This window comes from Hermetia illucens, chromosome 2 (genome assembly GCF_905115235.1).
Source record: "Hermetia illucens chromosome 2, iHerIll2.2.curated.20191125, whole genome shotgun sequence".
Classification (NCBI taxonomy): domain Eukaryota; kingdom Metazoa; phylum Arthropoda; class Insecta; order Diptera; family Stratiomyidae; genus Hermetia; species Hermetia illucens.
Genome location: NC_051850.1, coordinates 38942405 through 38957110, shown reverse-complemented (window position 1 = coordinate 38957110; position 14706 = coordinate 38942405). Strand labels below are relative to the sequence as shown.

At 43.3% G+C, this 14706-nt stretch overlaps 1 protein-coding gene across 1 annotated transcript; it reads right to left on the bottom strand.

The window, feature by feature from the left end:
• Positions 1-5336: 5336 nt before the first annotated feature.
• Positions 5337-13003, bottom strand: LOC119648335 (mitochondrial import receptor subunit TOM20 homolog). The gene is made up of 3 exons (XM_038050029.1): positions 12545-13003; positions 12401-12482; positions 5337-6326 (listed from the first exon to the last, which is right to left on the bottom strand). The coding sequence occupies exons 1-3, from the start codon at positions 12669-12671 to the stop codon at positions 6026-6028; spliced, it is 510 nt and encodes a 169-aa protein (XP_037905957.1). The 5' UTR covers positions 12672-13003; the 3' UTR covers positions 5337-6025.
• Between the last annotated feature and the right edge of the window lie 1703 nt (positions 13004-14706).

Below are 14706 nucleotides of genomic sequence, written 5' to 3'. Positions count from 1 at the left end.
GGAAAATTGTTTTTTTTACTCTTGCTCATGTCCTTTTCCTGCCCCTGATTGTGATCTAGTCGATTTGATTTGATAAATATTGCGGGTCAGTCGAAGTCCAATTGGTCCTGTTGAGTGCCATGTGTGATGGTAAAAAGGTAGATAGGAGTCGTACAATCCTACAATTCCTTCTTTCAACTGCATTTCCAAACCCTGGTATTCCCTTCATGTTCCTTAAAGGGGTCTTCTACCGTCGCGCTTTCAGAAGATCGAAAAAATTATATATTTGGCTTTGACGGTTTCGATCGCAGGGCAGATGTGATCTAATCAGGCGCTGCCTCAGCGCCTCTATCCTGAGGAGCGGCGTGACCAAAGTGGCAACAGATAGTATTTAGCTCCTTTTTATTAAATTCAAAACCCGACAAAGGTATGAATTATATCGACCGAAAACGCCTGGTTTGAACCTAGGGGGACTGGGAATGAGTTCTGAGTCCGGAATCCACTTAATGGCGGGCCGCATTTTTTCGAGAAGCAAGAAGAGTTCGTGTGAAACAAAACCTTATTAAAATCGATTCAATGTCTGACTGTCACACCCGTTTTACTCCAAAACTGCTCGATCGATTGTTACGAAATTTGGAATATTTTGCATTAAAAATATTAGGCGACGACGGCTTTACCGTTTCTTACCAGGGCAGAGGCAAATTGCCAGACGCTGCATCACCTCTGCCTTTGGAGCAGCGTGACCGAAGCGGCTCGCAGATGTTAAGTGCTCCTTTATATAATTCTAATGCTAAGAATACGCCACAAAGATTTCATAAGAAGCATGTTCCTTCATGGGTATTTCGGTAGAGAGAGAATATGAACACCTGCGACCCTTTCGACGCTTAGTGGCGTGTGACCGCTGCGTTAATCAAGTGGCCTCAGGTTGAGGACCAAAGGGCTTTCACCAGTTTTTAGCATGACAGAATTCCAATCGATCTTAGATTGTACAGTTGATGAAATCGATATACAAGAATTTATCTTCTGAAAGTTTTGCTAGATGCTTGGGTGCACACATTCAAAACAGCAACGAATCCCTCAAAAGCTGTATTTGGATGTTGGCTCTAAAACGTTTGCACTCGGGCAAACTGGTAGTTAAAATTGTATCCACCTAGCAGTAATGATCTTGAACAGAGGATTTTTAGAATCTAAATAAAATAAAAAGCAATTGATTTTTTTCCTGAAAAGGGATATATTATTTATATTCGAATATTCGTATTTCGGGCACCAGTTGTGCACTTCTTCAGTATCTGATCAACTAAGATATCAATTCCTATTCTGCTCTATAAATATTAAATTTAACATTGGGATCTTATAATAATTGAAATTGATAATTGTGTCCGGATAGCTGTGTGGTTAGAGCACAAGGCTGTCGTACGGAAGGTCGCGGTTCAAATCTCACTGGTGGCAGTGATTTGACTTCGGGATTTGACGTCGCATACCAGTCCACTCAGCTGTGAATCAGGGTAATAATCTCGGGCGAGCGCAATGCTGACCACATTCCCTCCTACAGTGTATTTCAGTGTACCATTACGGTCTTGAATGAAATGTTCTAACACACTTCAAGGCCCTGATCCAATATGGACTGTTGCGCCAACGATTATTATCTTATAATTGCTACCAGATTAATTAGAAATCGTGGTGGCACTAATGTTGCCCGGTGTCACCCTTGTCACTTCTCTCAGAAGCTCGATTGCATCGTCTTGGTTCAATATGTTCCCTTAGGATTGCCAAGCACTCTTACGCATTCCTTGATGTTTTGTACAATGTCCCATGTGATGTTCTGTCTTTCTTCAACAATGTGCCGTGCTATTATTGATTTCAGGGTTGTGCTGTTCTTATTCGTGCTCCTGGCTGTTTCCGTTTTTCTCACGTGTTCTCCCTAGCGTACCGAACTAGTCTGTTAGTTTGTCCTATGTAGCACTTCTCACAATTTGGACATGTCACTTTATATATCCCACTGAATTTATGTTTTAATTTGCGATCCTTGGCGGGCTAAGCTGATAAATTCTACGCGATGACACCATATCGATGTTAGCTCTTTCATCGTTTTTATCAGTTTCGACGAAGTCGCAGATTGTGTGACCCCTATTCTTTTTTTCCTTCCAAATTATTAACGAGAGCTCTCATTGTCCTTTTTTCGTGTCGTTTCGCCTTTCCATATTAGTCTTTCAATAATCAACCGTTGGAAGCCGTTCTTCATTCCGGTGTCGGTTATATACTCCCTTTCTTTCCTAAATCTTTCAGCACTTAGGGGCACGGTGATCAATCGGTGGATCATGGCATGGAAAGGGGCGATTTTATGTGAATGGGAGTGGTTTGAATTATCTGGTTTCGTTCGCTGCATGTGTGTAGGCTTCTTGTATATATCGAAGAGATCCCCGTTTCCTTTCTAATAATCCTTAAATCAAGAAACAGGGGTTCTCCATTTTCCTCTACCTCCATTGTAAATCTAAGGTTCCGATGTAACTTATTCAGGACCTCCAGCATCTACTCCATTTTGTCTTTATGGACAATGATGAAAATGTCATCTATATACTTTAACCAGATCTTCGCGAGCAGGTCTTTGGAATGTAGATCATTCTCAATGTTGTCCATAAGTATGTCCTCATTGTCGTCTCTCTGGTTCCTTTATAGAACTTTCCTTTAAATTTCAGGTACCTCTTCGCATACCACCGCAAGTTTCACGAACATCCCTGTTTCTTTTTTCCATGCCAAGGATGTGGGATTTTTACTCATTAGCCACTCCTCTAGATACAGAAGAGCCTTCTTCACTGGGATGCTTGGAAACAACACCTCCACGTCGAATGACACTAGTTGCTCATCCAGTGTCGTAAATTCCACATCTTTTAGCTTCCTAATGAGGTTCTCTCTATTCCTGATGGCTACTCGAGCGTTCTTTAAGAGAGAGAGAGCCTCCCTCCTTAAGTCTATTCAACAGCCACTTGGCGATACTTTGTGTGGTGAGTTTGTGGCTGTTATAATCTCCCTGGAAATCGTTACCAGGCTTGTGTATTCTTCGCAGTACGAAGTTTCGCTGGGTTCTCAATAATGTGGCGGCATTCCTTTAATGCTTTTTTCACTCTTTTAATGGAATCCGGCCAAGGGTCTTTTCTTAATTCAGAGTATCTTCCCGTCCTAAGTTTTTCGAACATTGCCGCGTCGTAGTCCGTCTTCTCTGCTATTACCACGGCATTTCCTTTGTCCGCTTTTAAATAAAATATCGGTTTTTCTTTTAGTTCCTTCATGACTTTTCTTTGTTTTTGCACTACCCGAAGCTCCTTGAGGGTTTATTATGCGAGGAAAGCATGCTAGCTACATTATTACGAGTTGTTTCTTTTGATTAGTTACTTTCAAATTGAAAGCCTGTCTATATATTTTGGATTGGATTTTTGTCCATTTTGCAAGTTATGGGCGTGTTGGGGATTACTTTTCGAGATAAGACACTTATCGACCGCTCGAAGCGTAGGGTCAGTGGTGTTGCAAAAAAGGCCCGGATTCAGAGAAAGGAAAATTCGGACAACCGAGACTATTTTCTTAATGAGGAGGAACTTCATGGTCCTAGCATTGTAGATTGAATCGTAAGTTTCTCTAATCATGTTTTATGCCATACTTTATGTTTAAAACGCCTTCATTTTTTTCAGTTGTTCAGTGACTTATCACGAACTCCGTCGAGCGGAGAAGCGACGGAAAAAGGAAACCTGGGAGAACCAACAAGTCTGTGAACTAGAAAAGTACAGGAAGCAACCGCATCAGGCGCGGAATTTTTACCAACAAATCAGCAGGACGAAGCCTTATACACCTCGATGCTTATCCTTCCGAGAACAAGACGGAAATCTGATTTCCGACAGAATGGGCATATTGGAGCGATGAGTTGAGTACTTCGATGTGCTACTGAACAACCAGAACATCGGCGAGTTGGAGGTCCCGCCAACTGAAGACGACGGACAAATACTGCCACCACCAGGTATAGGAGAAACAGTCCGTGCAATTCATCGGCTTAAAAATCATAAGTCGCCAGGAGCCGATGGAATTACAGCGGAATTAGTTAAATATGGAGGCGACTAGTTACACCGAGTGGTTCATCAACTGATGCTCAAGGGGTAGAACAGCGAATCAATGCCTGACGAGTGGCAACGAACCATTATCTGTCTCCTACATAAAAAGGGGGATATCAAACAGTACAGCAATTATAGAGGTATCACGTTGCTGAGTACTATCTATAAGATATTCTCCTCTATCTTGCTAGGCCGGATAGTCCCATACGCCCAGAACATCATTGGCCTATACCAAAGAGTCTTCACTCCACGCAAATCAGATTTTCTCTCTGCGACAAGCGATGAAAAAACTGTTGGAATATGGACATCAGTGGCACCATCTCTTCATCGACTTTAAAGCTGCCTATAATAGCATAGCCAGGGTAAAACTATAAACGGTCATGAAAAAATTCGGTATCCCAACGAAATTGATAAGCTGACCCTCCAGATCGAGCAGGCGGGGCGAGGTCTTGGGCTGCACATCAATGAAGGCAAGACAAAGTAAATGGTGGCAACGTCAGCACCGAAAACCAACCAACCAACAACATCAAACCGCACTGGTCAAACGGGGAGAATAAGGATAGGAGAATACAACTTTGAAACCGTTGATGATGTCTCCTATCTAGGGTCGAAAATCACAACCGATAACAGCTACGATGAAGAAATCTGCGCACAGTTGTTGTCAGCCAACAGAGCCTATTTCAGCTTACAGAATCTGTTCCGCTCGAAACGTCTCACCATAGGGTGAAAGCACTTACTGTACAAGACAATCTTGCCAGTCCTCATATATTCCTCGGAGATTTGGATTCTTAGCAAAAATTGTGAATTCTTGGCCGCGTTCGAGAGAAGAATCCTCCAAAGAATTGTTGGCCCCCACATGAGGATGGACGATTCCGTAGCCTACATAACGACGAAATTTATGAGCGATACTATGACCGTCCGGTTGTGGATAAAATCCGGCTCAATAGGTTACGATGGGCGGGTCACTTAATTCGTATAGATGAGGATGATCCAGCCCGGAAAGTCTATAAGGGCAATATCTATGGCAGAAAAAGAAGACGAGGCAAACCCTGCCTGAGATGGAGCGATGGCGTAGGTCAGAACGCCAGACAGCTTTTAGGAATATCAAATTGGTTGAACTCGGCGCAAAATCAGGATGTCTGGAGTTCCTTATTAAGGCAGGCCTAGACCGGATACCGGTTGTTGCGCCGTTGATGATGATCCCAGCCGCAGCATCTCCTTCGAAGTTCATCTCAGCATCAGACAAAAAAATGAATTTCATACTAAAAAAACAAAACTTTTATTGAAATAACGAGAAATTGTTCATTTTGGAATTTTTATAATCTAATGAAAATGAAAATGGGTTCCGTCAGAAAAAGTAAGATTGATCCATTCGCATCATCGTCGATTATCGAAATGATAGTACAAAAAGCCAAATAAAATTGTAGTTGTTGCAATGGCTAGGTGAATTTGGAGGTGGAAGAGAATTTAATGGTACGAGATTAGCCAGTTACGGTGTTGTAGGTGAGAAAAGTATATATGAAGCAATGACGCAACGCTCTACACATACATAAATTTTGACGCCTAACACCTTTGGAATTATTCTTTTTCCCCATCGAAAGACAAGTAACGTTCTCAATTTCTACACAAGCACTGAATGAATACTAATGGTGACTTATCAATACCAACAATTGCAACAGTTCTAACTGTACGAAAATTTAACATTTTTTTGTAAAGAAAATTTCTTAAATTTTACGTTTTTTATAGGCTTTTTGCTTCATATTCTCAAATATATATTGAAATCTTTGAATTCTACACTCATTATTTTGTTTTGTTTCTCTTCCGACTACGATGTTGTTGTTGCATTTAGTCAAGACGAATTAGAATTTAAGTTTGGTTTCACTATTTTCAATGCACATGCAAAAGATATCGGTTTTTTCTTCATTAAATATACAATAGTGTTCTAACTACTACTCGAGCTCGTCCAGCGGACCGCCACCGAGCGCCAATGACGAGGTCCCGCCTGATGAAGCGGAAGCGGCTACAATACGTTGTTTAGTCTCTTCAGCAGCAGCGGCACGACTTCCATGCTCTTGCATTTTATGTATTAGCATGGCGAATACTTGGGCGGGCAGTGAACTTTGAAGAATTTGCAGCAGCCGAGTCGGTTGACCACAAACTATAATTGCATTTGCTAAATGTTCGACGCCACGTTCGAAGTCACCGGTGGCAATTAGAGATTCGCCCAGTTGAATTTCTTGTAGGAAGTATCTGAAAAAAAAAATTATATTAGGATTAGATGCAATTGATTTTTATTTATAGTATGTCATTTTCCCTTAAACAGGGTATAGGGTTTTAACAACACTCTTAGCTCCATGCCACGTAGATTTTCGTTTGATATTGTGTCAGCCTAAGCACCCCGATGATACGGCGGAGCATGGGTGTTATGAAGGCAATGGTGATCGCTTTCATGTGCTGAACAAGGACAAGCTCCACGGAGTATGTAAATCTGAACATTACCCTTTTGGAATGTTTATTCGAGGAAAACGACGAAAGTAAATCTTTGAATTCTTTGGTACGATTCCAACATACTCTATGCTGCTGTACCTAAGTGCGCACTTAGAGTTCGAATAGCAAATAACGTCTCACAATTTGAACTTTTCGATTTTTAAAAGAAATCCAAGATTTCGAGTACACACCAGCAATTATTATATTGTAGTATGTGTTGGGTAAAAACATAAATAAGGGCGAAAATCGGCAGAAACTGCGACAGTTCAAGTATATCAGAAGCTGAGAGAGCCTAATAGAGAGGCAAGTGGACAAACGACTCGAAGAAAAGTAAAAAAAGCTCTCCAATATAAAACTTCCAACGGCATGTGCATTGAATGTCCCATTTGGATTAAAGTTGATAGCCAGAAAAGGCTGCAGAGGTCGTTCTGATACCATAATCATAATGAAAAAAAGCGATCTTTCTAACGCTGGTATTTCGCGCAAAGTCAACCTTATAATACGAACGTAGCGGGGAGACTTATTGCTTGAACTTAAAGCAGGTGGAAAGTCAGAAGACCTACAGAACAAAATTGAGTCGTAAGACAGTAGAAATCGTGTAGGCATTTAGTGGAAGGATTTGGTAGATATAGGGTTGGGGAAAAAGAAATGTCGTATTTGTGATCGAAATTTGGGCAACTTCATTATTGCCCCCTTATAAAAACCCCCCTCCTTATTTGTAAAAAACTCAAGGCAGCCAGTTTAAGCAAGCCTCTTTTGAGGCCAACTTAGTAGCACCAAGAGAGTTTTGCTCCTTTGATCCTTTTGGCCTTGACTACCAACGACCAGACTGAACGAGTACTCTCCAGGCTCGAGTACCTTATAGTGACCCTCAATCAGGCATTAGTCTTCACCAGAACGTGGTTACAAACTACAAGTTCCCCAGGGGTGTGAACCGCTGCGTGTAACGAGATGGCGAAAGTAGCTTTAATTTAGGAAAGGCCTTTCGAATTGGGCGCAACAGTCCGCCTCTTCAAGAGCGTCGCTCTTGTCGAGAATCAGGCCACCAGGGAGTCGAAAGTTCTCTCAGCAGGGTTGACAGCAAACACTTCGCGGAGAGCTGTATGGAGGCCAAGTAGAGCAAAAGGCAAGACCTGCGACCAGGACGGCTCTTCGCGCGCCATAATGTCTTCCTTCAGGGTTCGATGCCAACGTTCTAGTACCCCTTTGGACTTCGCATGGTGTGCAATTGTCCCAGAAGCTTTCCGTGTCCGAGAAGAGTGTAAATTCAAATTGTATTTGCTGGTCTGTGATGATGACGTCGGGAACAGGGAATACACTTTTCGCATGCGATGAACTCTTTGGACCAAGAATTCAATCCTTGTTCAGAAACACTTGCTGGAGAGTAGCCGATTTGTTGTCCGAATATCAGGGTGTGCAAGATCGTGCACGGAGCGAAACACTTTCTTCCGAAGAGCGGCCGGAATATATGGCCTAGGTCCCTTTTTAAAGATTTCACAGTAGATAGAGGAATGTGAGCCGAAGATAGGGTACTTATTGAACTTGTATTTGGAGTCCGATTGCAGCTCTGAAGAACTGCGTCATCCTTGTGGGCCACGGCGATTGTCGAAAAATCGACTGCGGCTGTGATGTTAATCTCGGAGATCCGGGATAGAGCGTCAGCGACTAAATTGCCTTTATCGGACACATATTGAACGTCCGATGTAAACTGGCTAAGTTGGCAAGGGGGCGGCGGTCCGTGAACTTCAGAAGTGGTTGATACTCAGATGCGCGACTAACAATTCACGCTCTTAGGCATTGTAATTCCGTTGAGTTGGATTCAACTGTTTTGAGAAGAAACCCAACGGTTGCCAGCTTTGATTTAGCCTTTGGTGAAGACCAGTGCCTACTGTTGTGTCTGAGGCATCGACGAATACGGTTTGAAGTTCATCTTGTTGAGGGAATGTTAAAACAGTAGCGACTACCAGCTGTTGCTTGGTGGTTTTATACGGTTGGAAGATTTCTGGAAACCACACAACTCGCCAATTTTAAGACTAGATAGAAAGGCGTTAAATAAGGACTGGTTCTGAGCGGCTTTAGGCAGGAAACCATGGTAGAAGTTTATCATGCGCAAGAACCTTCTAAGGTCTTTGACTGTCTTTGGTAGCGGAAAACTGGCGATCGCTTGCACCTTATCTGGGTCGGGTTGAGTGCCCTCAGGGGTGATGGAATGGGCTAAAACTTTCACTTGGTGCAGGAGAGGTTTGCATTTATTAACGTTGAGGATTAGGCCATTTTCAAGGAGGCGTTGAAAAATACACTCGAGAGGTTCCAAATGCTCAGACCCGCTGGAAGAAGCGACCAGCGATCCAAGTAGACGAAACAGAAGTCCAAGTTTGGATGAGTGGATGAATCTCTGTAAGACCAAAAGTCATCCGTGTTTAAGTAGTTGTGGCAATATATTTGGAGGAGTTCGCGAATGCGTGGATCGGCCACGTCCTCAAAAATGATAAGAAGTTTGTTGTTAGAGCAAGTTGAAATTTTCCCTGACGTACAAACAGATTGTAGGGTCTATCAGGGACCTATGCTGCATATCTACCAACAGCCCATGGGGTAGGTAGGTATCAGTGGCCGCTTCGAGGAGCCCAATTGGCGCTTTGGTGCCACAAACTCCTAAGATGGTGACTGTTGTTATGGAGGAGGCTCGGATCTTCAGAGCCAGCACGTAGCTTTTACGAAAGAAAGCAGTTCTCCCACCCGCAGCTAGAAATCTCTCTGAGATCCCCAAAGAATGGTTTACCCAGTGTCCGTAGCCTGACTCTAGCTAGAGCTGGGCAATCGCAGAGAAAGTGCATGAGAATTTCCCTTTCTTCTCCACAGCTTCGGCAATGCGAATTACAGGGTATTCCGAGCCTAGCGGTATGGTCCCCTATGGGCCAGTGCCCCGTGCAGACCGCCGTAATCTTGAATGCACTTGCACGCGCCTGGCACAGGAGCTCTCGTGATTGGACTATGTTATAAGCAGGCCAAATTCTCCTTGATTTTGCGCAGCTCGTAAGCCTTCCCATCTTAAGCCCGTGGCTGCTAGTTATGGCCCCCGACAGCCACCAGCGAAACACCCGACTGCCAAGAGCAGAGCCTCGCCTGGCTAATCCGTCAGTCCGCTCCTTTCCCTCTATGTTCCTATGCCCGGGAACCCAGAGGAGGGTGATTTTGACCGTGCCGCCCAGACGGTTCACCGCGTCTCTGCACTGCCCCACCAGCCTGGAAGATGTCTTCGATGTGTATAAGGCCTTAATGGCCGCTTGGCTGTCGATCAGACAGGCTATGTTACGCTTGGGGCCCGAATCTCGCTCCAGCCATTGACAAACTTCTAATATCGCCAGTACTTCCGCCTGGAATACACTGGCGAAACCTGGGAGACCATACGACTTGGATACACCGTGTGTATTCGAAAAAACCACCGCGCCGACTCCACAGGCTATCTTTGATCCGTCGGTAAAGAATACTGGGTCATAACCTTGCAACACACCCCCGGTTTTCCACTTTGTCTTGGTTGGAAAGTCCACAGCAAAGTTTCTCATGAAGTTCAGCTTGCGTATGGCATAGTCCGTGGGGAATGCCCAGATTTCCCGAGGTACTTCGTCCAGTATGTTGCTGTGGTCGTAGGACTTCGCACGTAGTCTGACGGCACTGCACGCAGCAACGTATTTAAGTGGAGGCCTAGAGGGAGGGGATGCAGGAGTACATTGAGAGCATCTGCCGGCAGGACTGCAGAGCACCAGTAGTACCTGCACACGCAGTTCTTTGAATTCCATTAAGCTTCATCCTATTGTATTTTTTGCTCAAAGCGTGCCGCCATACAATAGAGCCGTACGTTAGGATCGGACGCACTACAGCGGTGTACATGCAGAGAACCATCCTCGGCCGGAGACCCAATTTCTTTGCAAAGGTTCTTTGGCAGACATAGAAGGCTATACAGGCCTTCTTAACCCTCAGTTCTATGTTTAATCTCTAATTTAGCTTTGGATCTAGGATTACACCCAGATACTTTACATCAGAGGAAAGAACCAATCTTTGTTCATTCAGCCGTGGTAGATGGAATTCATCTTGCATTTTGCGGCCCACAGCTACACCTTTCGCAACGCTCCTTCCGTGATGTCGCTCATAATGGACAGAAACATCCCTGATACTAATAGCCAACAGCCCATAGTGATACAGGAAGTCTGCGCCTAATGTGGGGACAATGATGCCAACCAAACCAAGGCGCACGTCTACTTGTCTATTGCCGTAAGTTGCGATGGGCGTGGAGTTTGCTGCCGCCAATTTTAGTTGCTGGGGTCTGGAGACGGGGAGGACTGCGACTTCCGTTTGTGTCTACCGAATAATTGCATCCACTAAGGGAGTCGTAACGTACGGCAACGTGCTGTTGCTTTCGGGTAGATGTCGTTTATCTTATTTTTTATAATCAAACTGTAAATTGAAAAATTATATGAGAGAAAGTAGTCTTCACTCCATGTGCGCCCGGTATGACCCCGCCACAGATGCATGACAATTTTATCTGAGTGTAATTATGCGGTGTTTCCAAAGATTAATGATCTGAAATAATAAAAAACTTGTTTCTTTTTCGTTGGTGTGGATATCTATTGTCGCCTTCATCAGTGCTAGCAACTTGTTACAGACTTCCAACTTGTTAGCACTGATGAAGGGAACAAGTGGTTCCCGAAATATCGGTATTTCCAAGAATGAATATCCACACCAACGAAAAAGAAACAAGTTTTTTATTATTTCAGACGACAATTTCACTCCATTTGTTTAAGGAATTACTTAAATATTTATTCCTCCGCCTTCCCAAGCTCACATTAGAACCATTTATTCTAACTTCAATTCGGCGCATGTAAAAAAATTGTTTGCCCGAATTTCCAAGGTTTTCTGGTTTCTGCGAGTTCTAATTTCCAAGACGCTACTGTTTTTATAATAATTTGATTTCAAAGTCAAATTTCAGCTGGAGCACTTCCCAAAGGTGGGCCACTGAACGGGAGTGTGTAGAGACAGACCGGCAAACAGATAAGCTAATGTGAGAAGACCGATGCATGCTATTAGATATTCATATAAATATGAAATTTTTGCGTCTCTGGTGTTCCGCGGATTGCCATTTAACATTTGCTAAAAATCTGAATTTCAACACTAAACAATTTTCTGTATTGGTAACAACAGGTCAGGCGGGCGATCGAAACCATTTCGTCACGATTCCGCATAGAAACGCAAAAAAAACCAGAATTATAATCGCAAATGGGAACCGAAATGTTTTTCACGCTATTTTTAGACAATTGATTGATGCAGGCTGTACAAAACGACACTCCCTGCAAAGCACAGAAAAGCCGCAGGTTCTAAAAAAACGGTTTTTTTGCTCACTTGAGTTATAACAGAAAACTGCAGTTAGCAGCGATTAACCATTTTTGTAGGCAATTTCAATTAGTCAATAATTTTCATAATTGAACAACCCCCACCTGCACAACATCCTGAAGCCCACCCCATAATCGCGTGACAAAAATCCATTCATAGCAGGGCCAATATGGGCGAATTCAAATGAAATTAGTATAAACAAACGCACCCCTTGCGTATTATCGGCGCGAAGACATCTTGCTCAAACCTGGAAAACCTTGAGAGAGGGTGGTTCTGGTTACATAACCACCCCTCTCACAGAACAAGTTCTTCCAGGCAGCATGTTACGCTTTTATCGGGGGATGTAATCACCATTTTGACAATGAAATGTCATCGCGAAGATTACACTTGCACATAACCTCAACACCACGATTTCCATGAGACCTGGGTGAATGAAACCCGCAATGAATTACCTTTCGATCGCCTCGTGATCATTTAAATTCGGCATTTCGCTGCGACCTCCGCCGTTTCCATTCTTACGCTGTCGGCGCCTCCCTATAAGAAAACAGATTCCAATAATTTCTCATTACGGTAGAACCAGCACAACCGTTACGTACTATCGCGGATTTTCTTCTTGTAATCGGGATCGCTGCGTCGCTTTTTATCGAAATAGATGCAATAGCCAAGGAACAGTGTCCCGGCCACGCCGGCTGCAATTCCTAACGTTGTCTTATTTATTTCCATTGTCTATTCCAATATGAAACTCTCGCTGAGTGTGACCGATGCACTGGCGGCAGGGGACGAAATGAACGAGTGGATTTCAGTCTGATGACAAATCCCCTGAGTTTGGTGTAAACTCCGCTGAATTGCGGATGAAATTTCGATGAAAATGGGAAGGTCAACGATGCGAATTTGTCGCTACGTGACGACGCGGCTCTGTACACTTACGAATTGTGAACAACAAAACTACAAATGAGTTAGAATCGATGAAAAAGAGAAACTTTTATTTGAACGGTTCTACGAAACGCGACAGCTGGCCGCCATTATCGACGAACAAAATTCTGGTGTTTTTTTCTCAATCGTTCCTTCGATTACTTCGCACGCGCGATGAGAAATGTCAAAATTCAAGGCTGACTGAGATAGGGCTTGTTCCTGGGTAGGTGTCGCCAATTGGAAAATTTGAATATTAGATGGGGCAATTTTACTCCGAATTTTGATTCATTGGTGTTGATATTAGGGGTGAATTCCATTCGAACTAGTCTAGTGGCATCTATTGGACTTTTTTGTGTTACAACGGATCCTAGAACCGTGTTGTTGATCAGCGACAGACAGGACGAAGCTTTTTTAAGTTACTTTGAGGTGCTCACACAGGAAAATGGCATTTCCGTTTGTCAATTTTAGCGGGAATGCAATTGGGCTCATTCTTATCCTAATTTAATCCTTTAAAAAGTTAAGAGTTAACAGTTTTTATAGACTACATTATACAAATAATAATGTTAAGATGTGTGAAGTTCTTATATTTTATCCATCAATCGGTTGTTCGGGCGAATCACTTGCCACTGTAGAAAATTTTGAAAACGGTCGCAGTGTTTGTTCCGTACAAATGAAGTGTATTCTTTGCGATTTGGTATATAGCATACGAATATTCGCCCATCCCGCGAGTGCAGTGTAACTTAATTAATTTCCATGGGAAAAGAATCTGGCGGTACCCGCGTTAATAGTTAGGAGGAAAAAATATATCAGATTTTCAGGTATAATAAATGGAAAACGAGGTTCATTCTCTGAAATTGGTCTTAAGGCGAACTGGCTAACATAGCTAAGTAGGTAAGTACTCTGATTTGTTTAAATCCAACTTCGGTAAAGTGTGATTAAAATGCTTGGTCAGAACTTCGTATTTTATCTTTTAATTGTTGCGATAGTGAGAATTTTGAAATATGGGTGATCCATTCTCAACCGAATTATCATCATTAACGGCACAACAACTGGTATCCGGTCTAAGCCTGCCTTAGTAAGGCACTCCGGTTTTGGGCCGAGGTCGACCAATTCGATATTCCTAAAAGCTGCCGGGCGTCCTGACCTACTCCATCTCAGGCAGGGTCTGCCTCGTCTTCTTTTTCTACCACAGATATTGCCCTTATAGACTTTCCGGGCTGGATCATCCTCATCCATACAGATTTGGTGACCCACCCACCGCAACCTGTTGAGCCGGATTTTATCCACAACCAGACGGTCGTAATATCGCTCATAGGTTTCGTTTTGTAGAAGTTCTCAAGAACCCAGGTCTCCGAGGAATACACAAGGACTGGCAAGTCTTGTACAGTAAGAGCTTTGACCCTGTGGTGAGACGTTTCGAGCGTAAGGTGAAATAGGTTCTGTTGGCTGCCAACAACCGTACGCAGATTTCAGCGTCATAACTGTTATCGATTGTGATTTTCAACCCTAGATAGCAGAAGTTATCAACGGCCTCAAAGTCATAGTCTTCTATCTTTATTAATCTCGTTTGACCAGTGCGATTTGATGTTGTCTCGCGTCGCCTGCTGATCTTGCTGCTTTTATCTGGCCTCGCACATTGGCCAGGGTTAGCCGAGTCAGTCTTATCAATTTCGTTGGGATACCGAATTCTGTCATGACCGTGTACAGTTTTACCCTGACTAAACTGTTATAGGCGGCTTTAAATTCGATGAAAGATGGTGCAACTGATGGCCATATTCCAATAGTTTTTCCATCGCTTGCCGCAGAGAGAAAATCTGATCTGTTGATGATTTGCTTGGAGTGAAGC

Coding starts and splice junctions, on each gene's coding strand:
- LOC119648335 (XM_038050029.1), bottom strand. CDS start 12,671: ATGGAAATAAATAAGACAACGTTAGGAATTGCAGCCGGCGTGGCCGGG. Junction 12,483..12,544: donor CAAGAAGAAAATCCGCGATA/GTACGTAACGGT, acceptor GTTTTCTTATAG/GGAGGCGCCGACAGCGTAAG. Junction 6,327..12,400: donor GATCACGAGGCGATCGAAAG/GTAATTCATTGC, acceptor TTTTTTTTTCAG/ATACTTCCTACAAGAAATTC.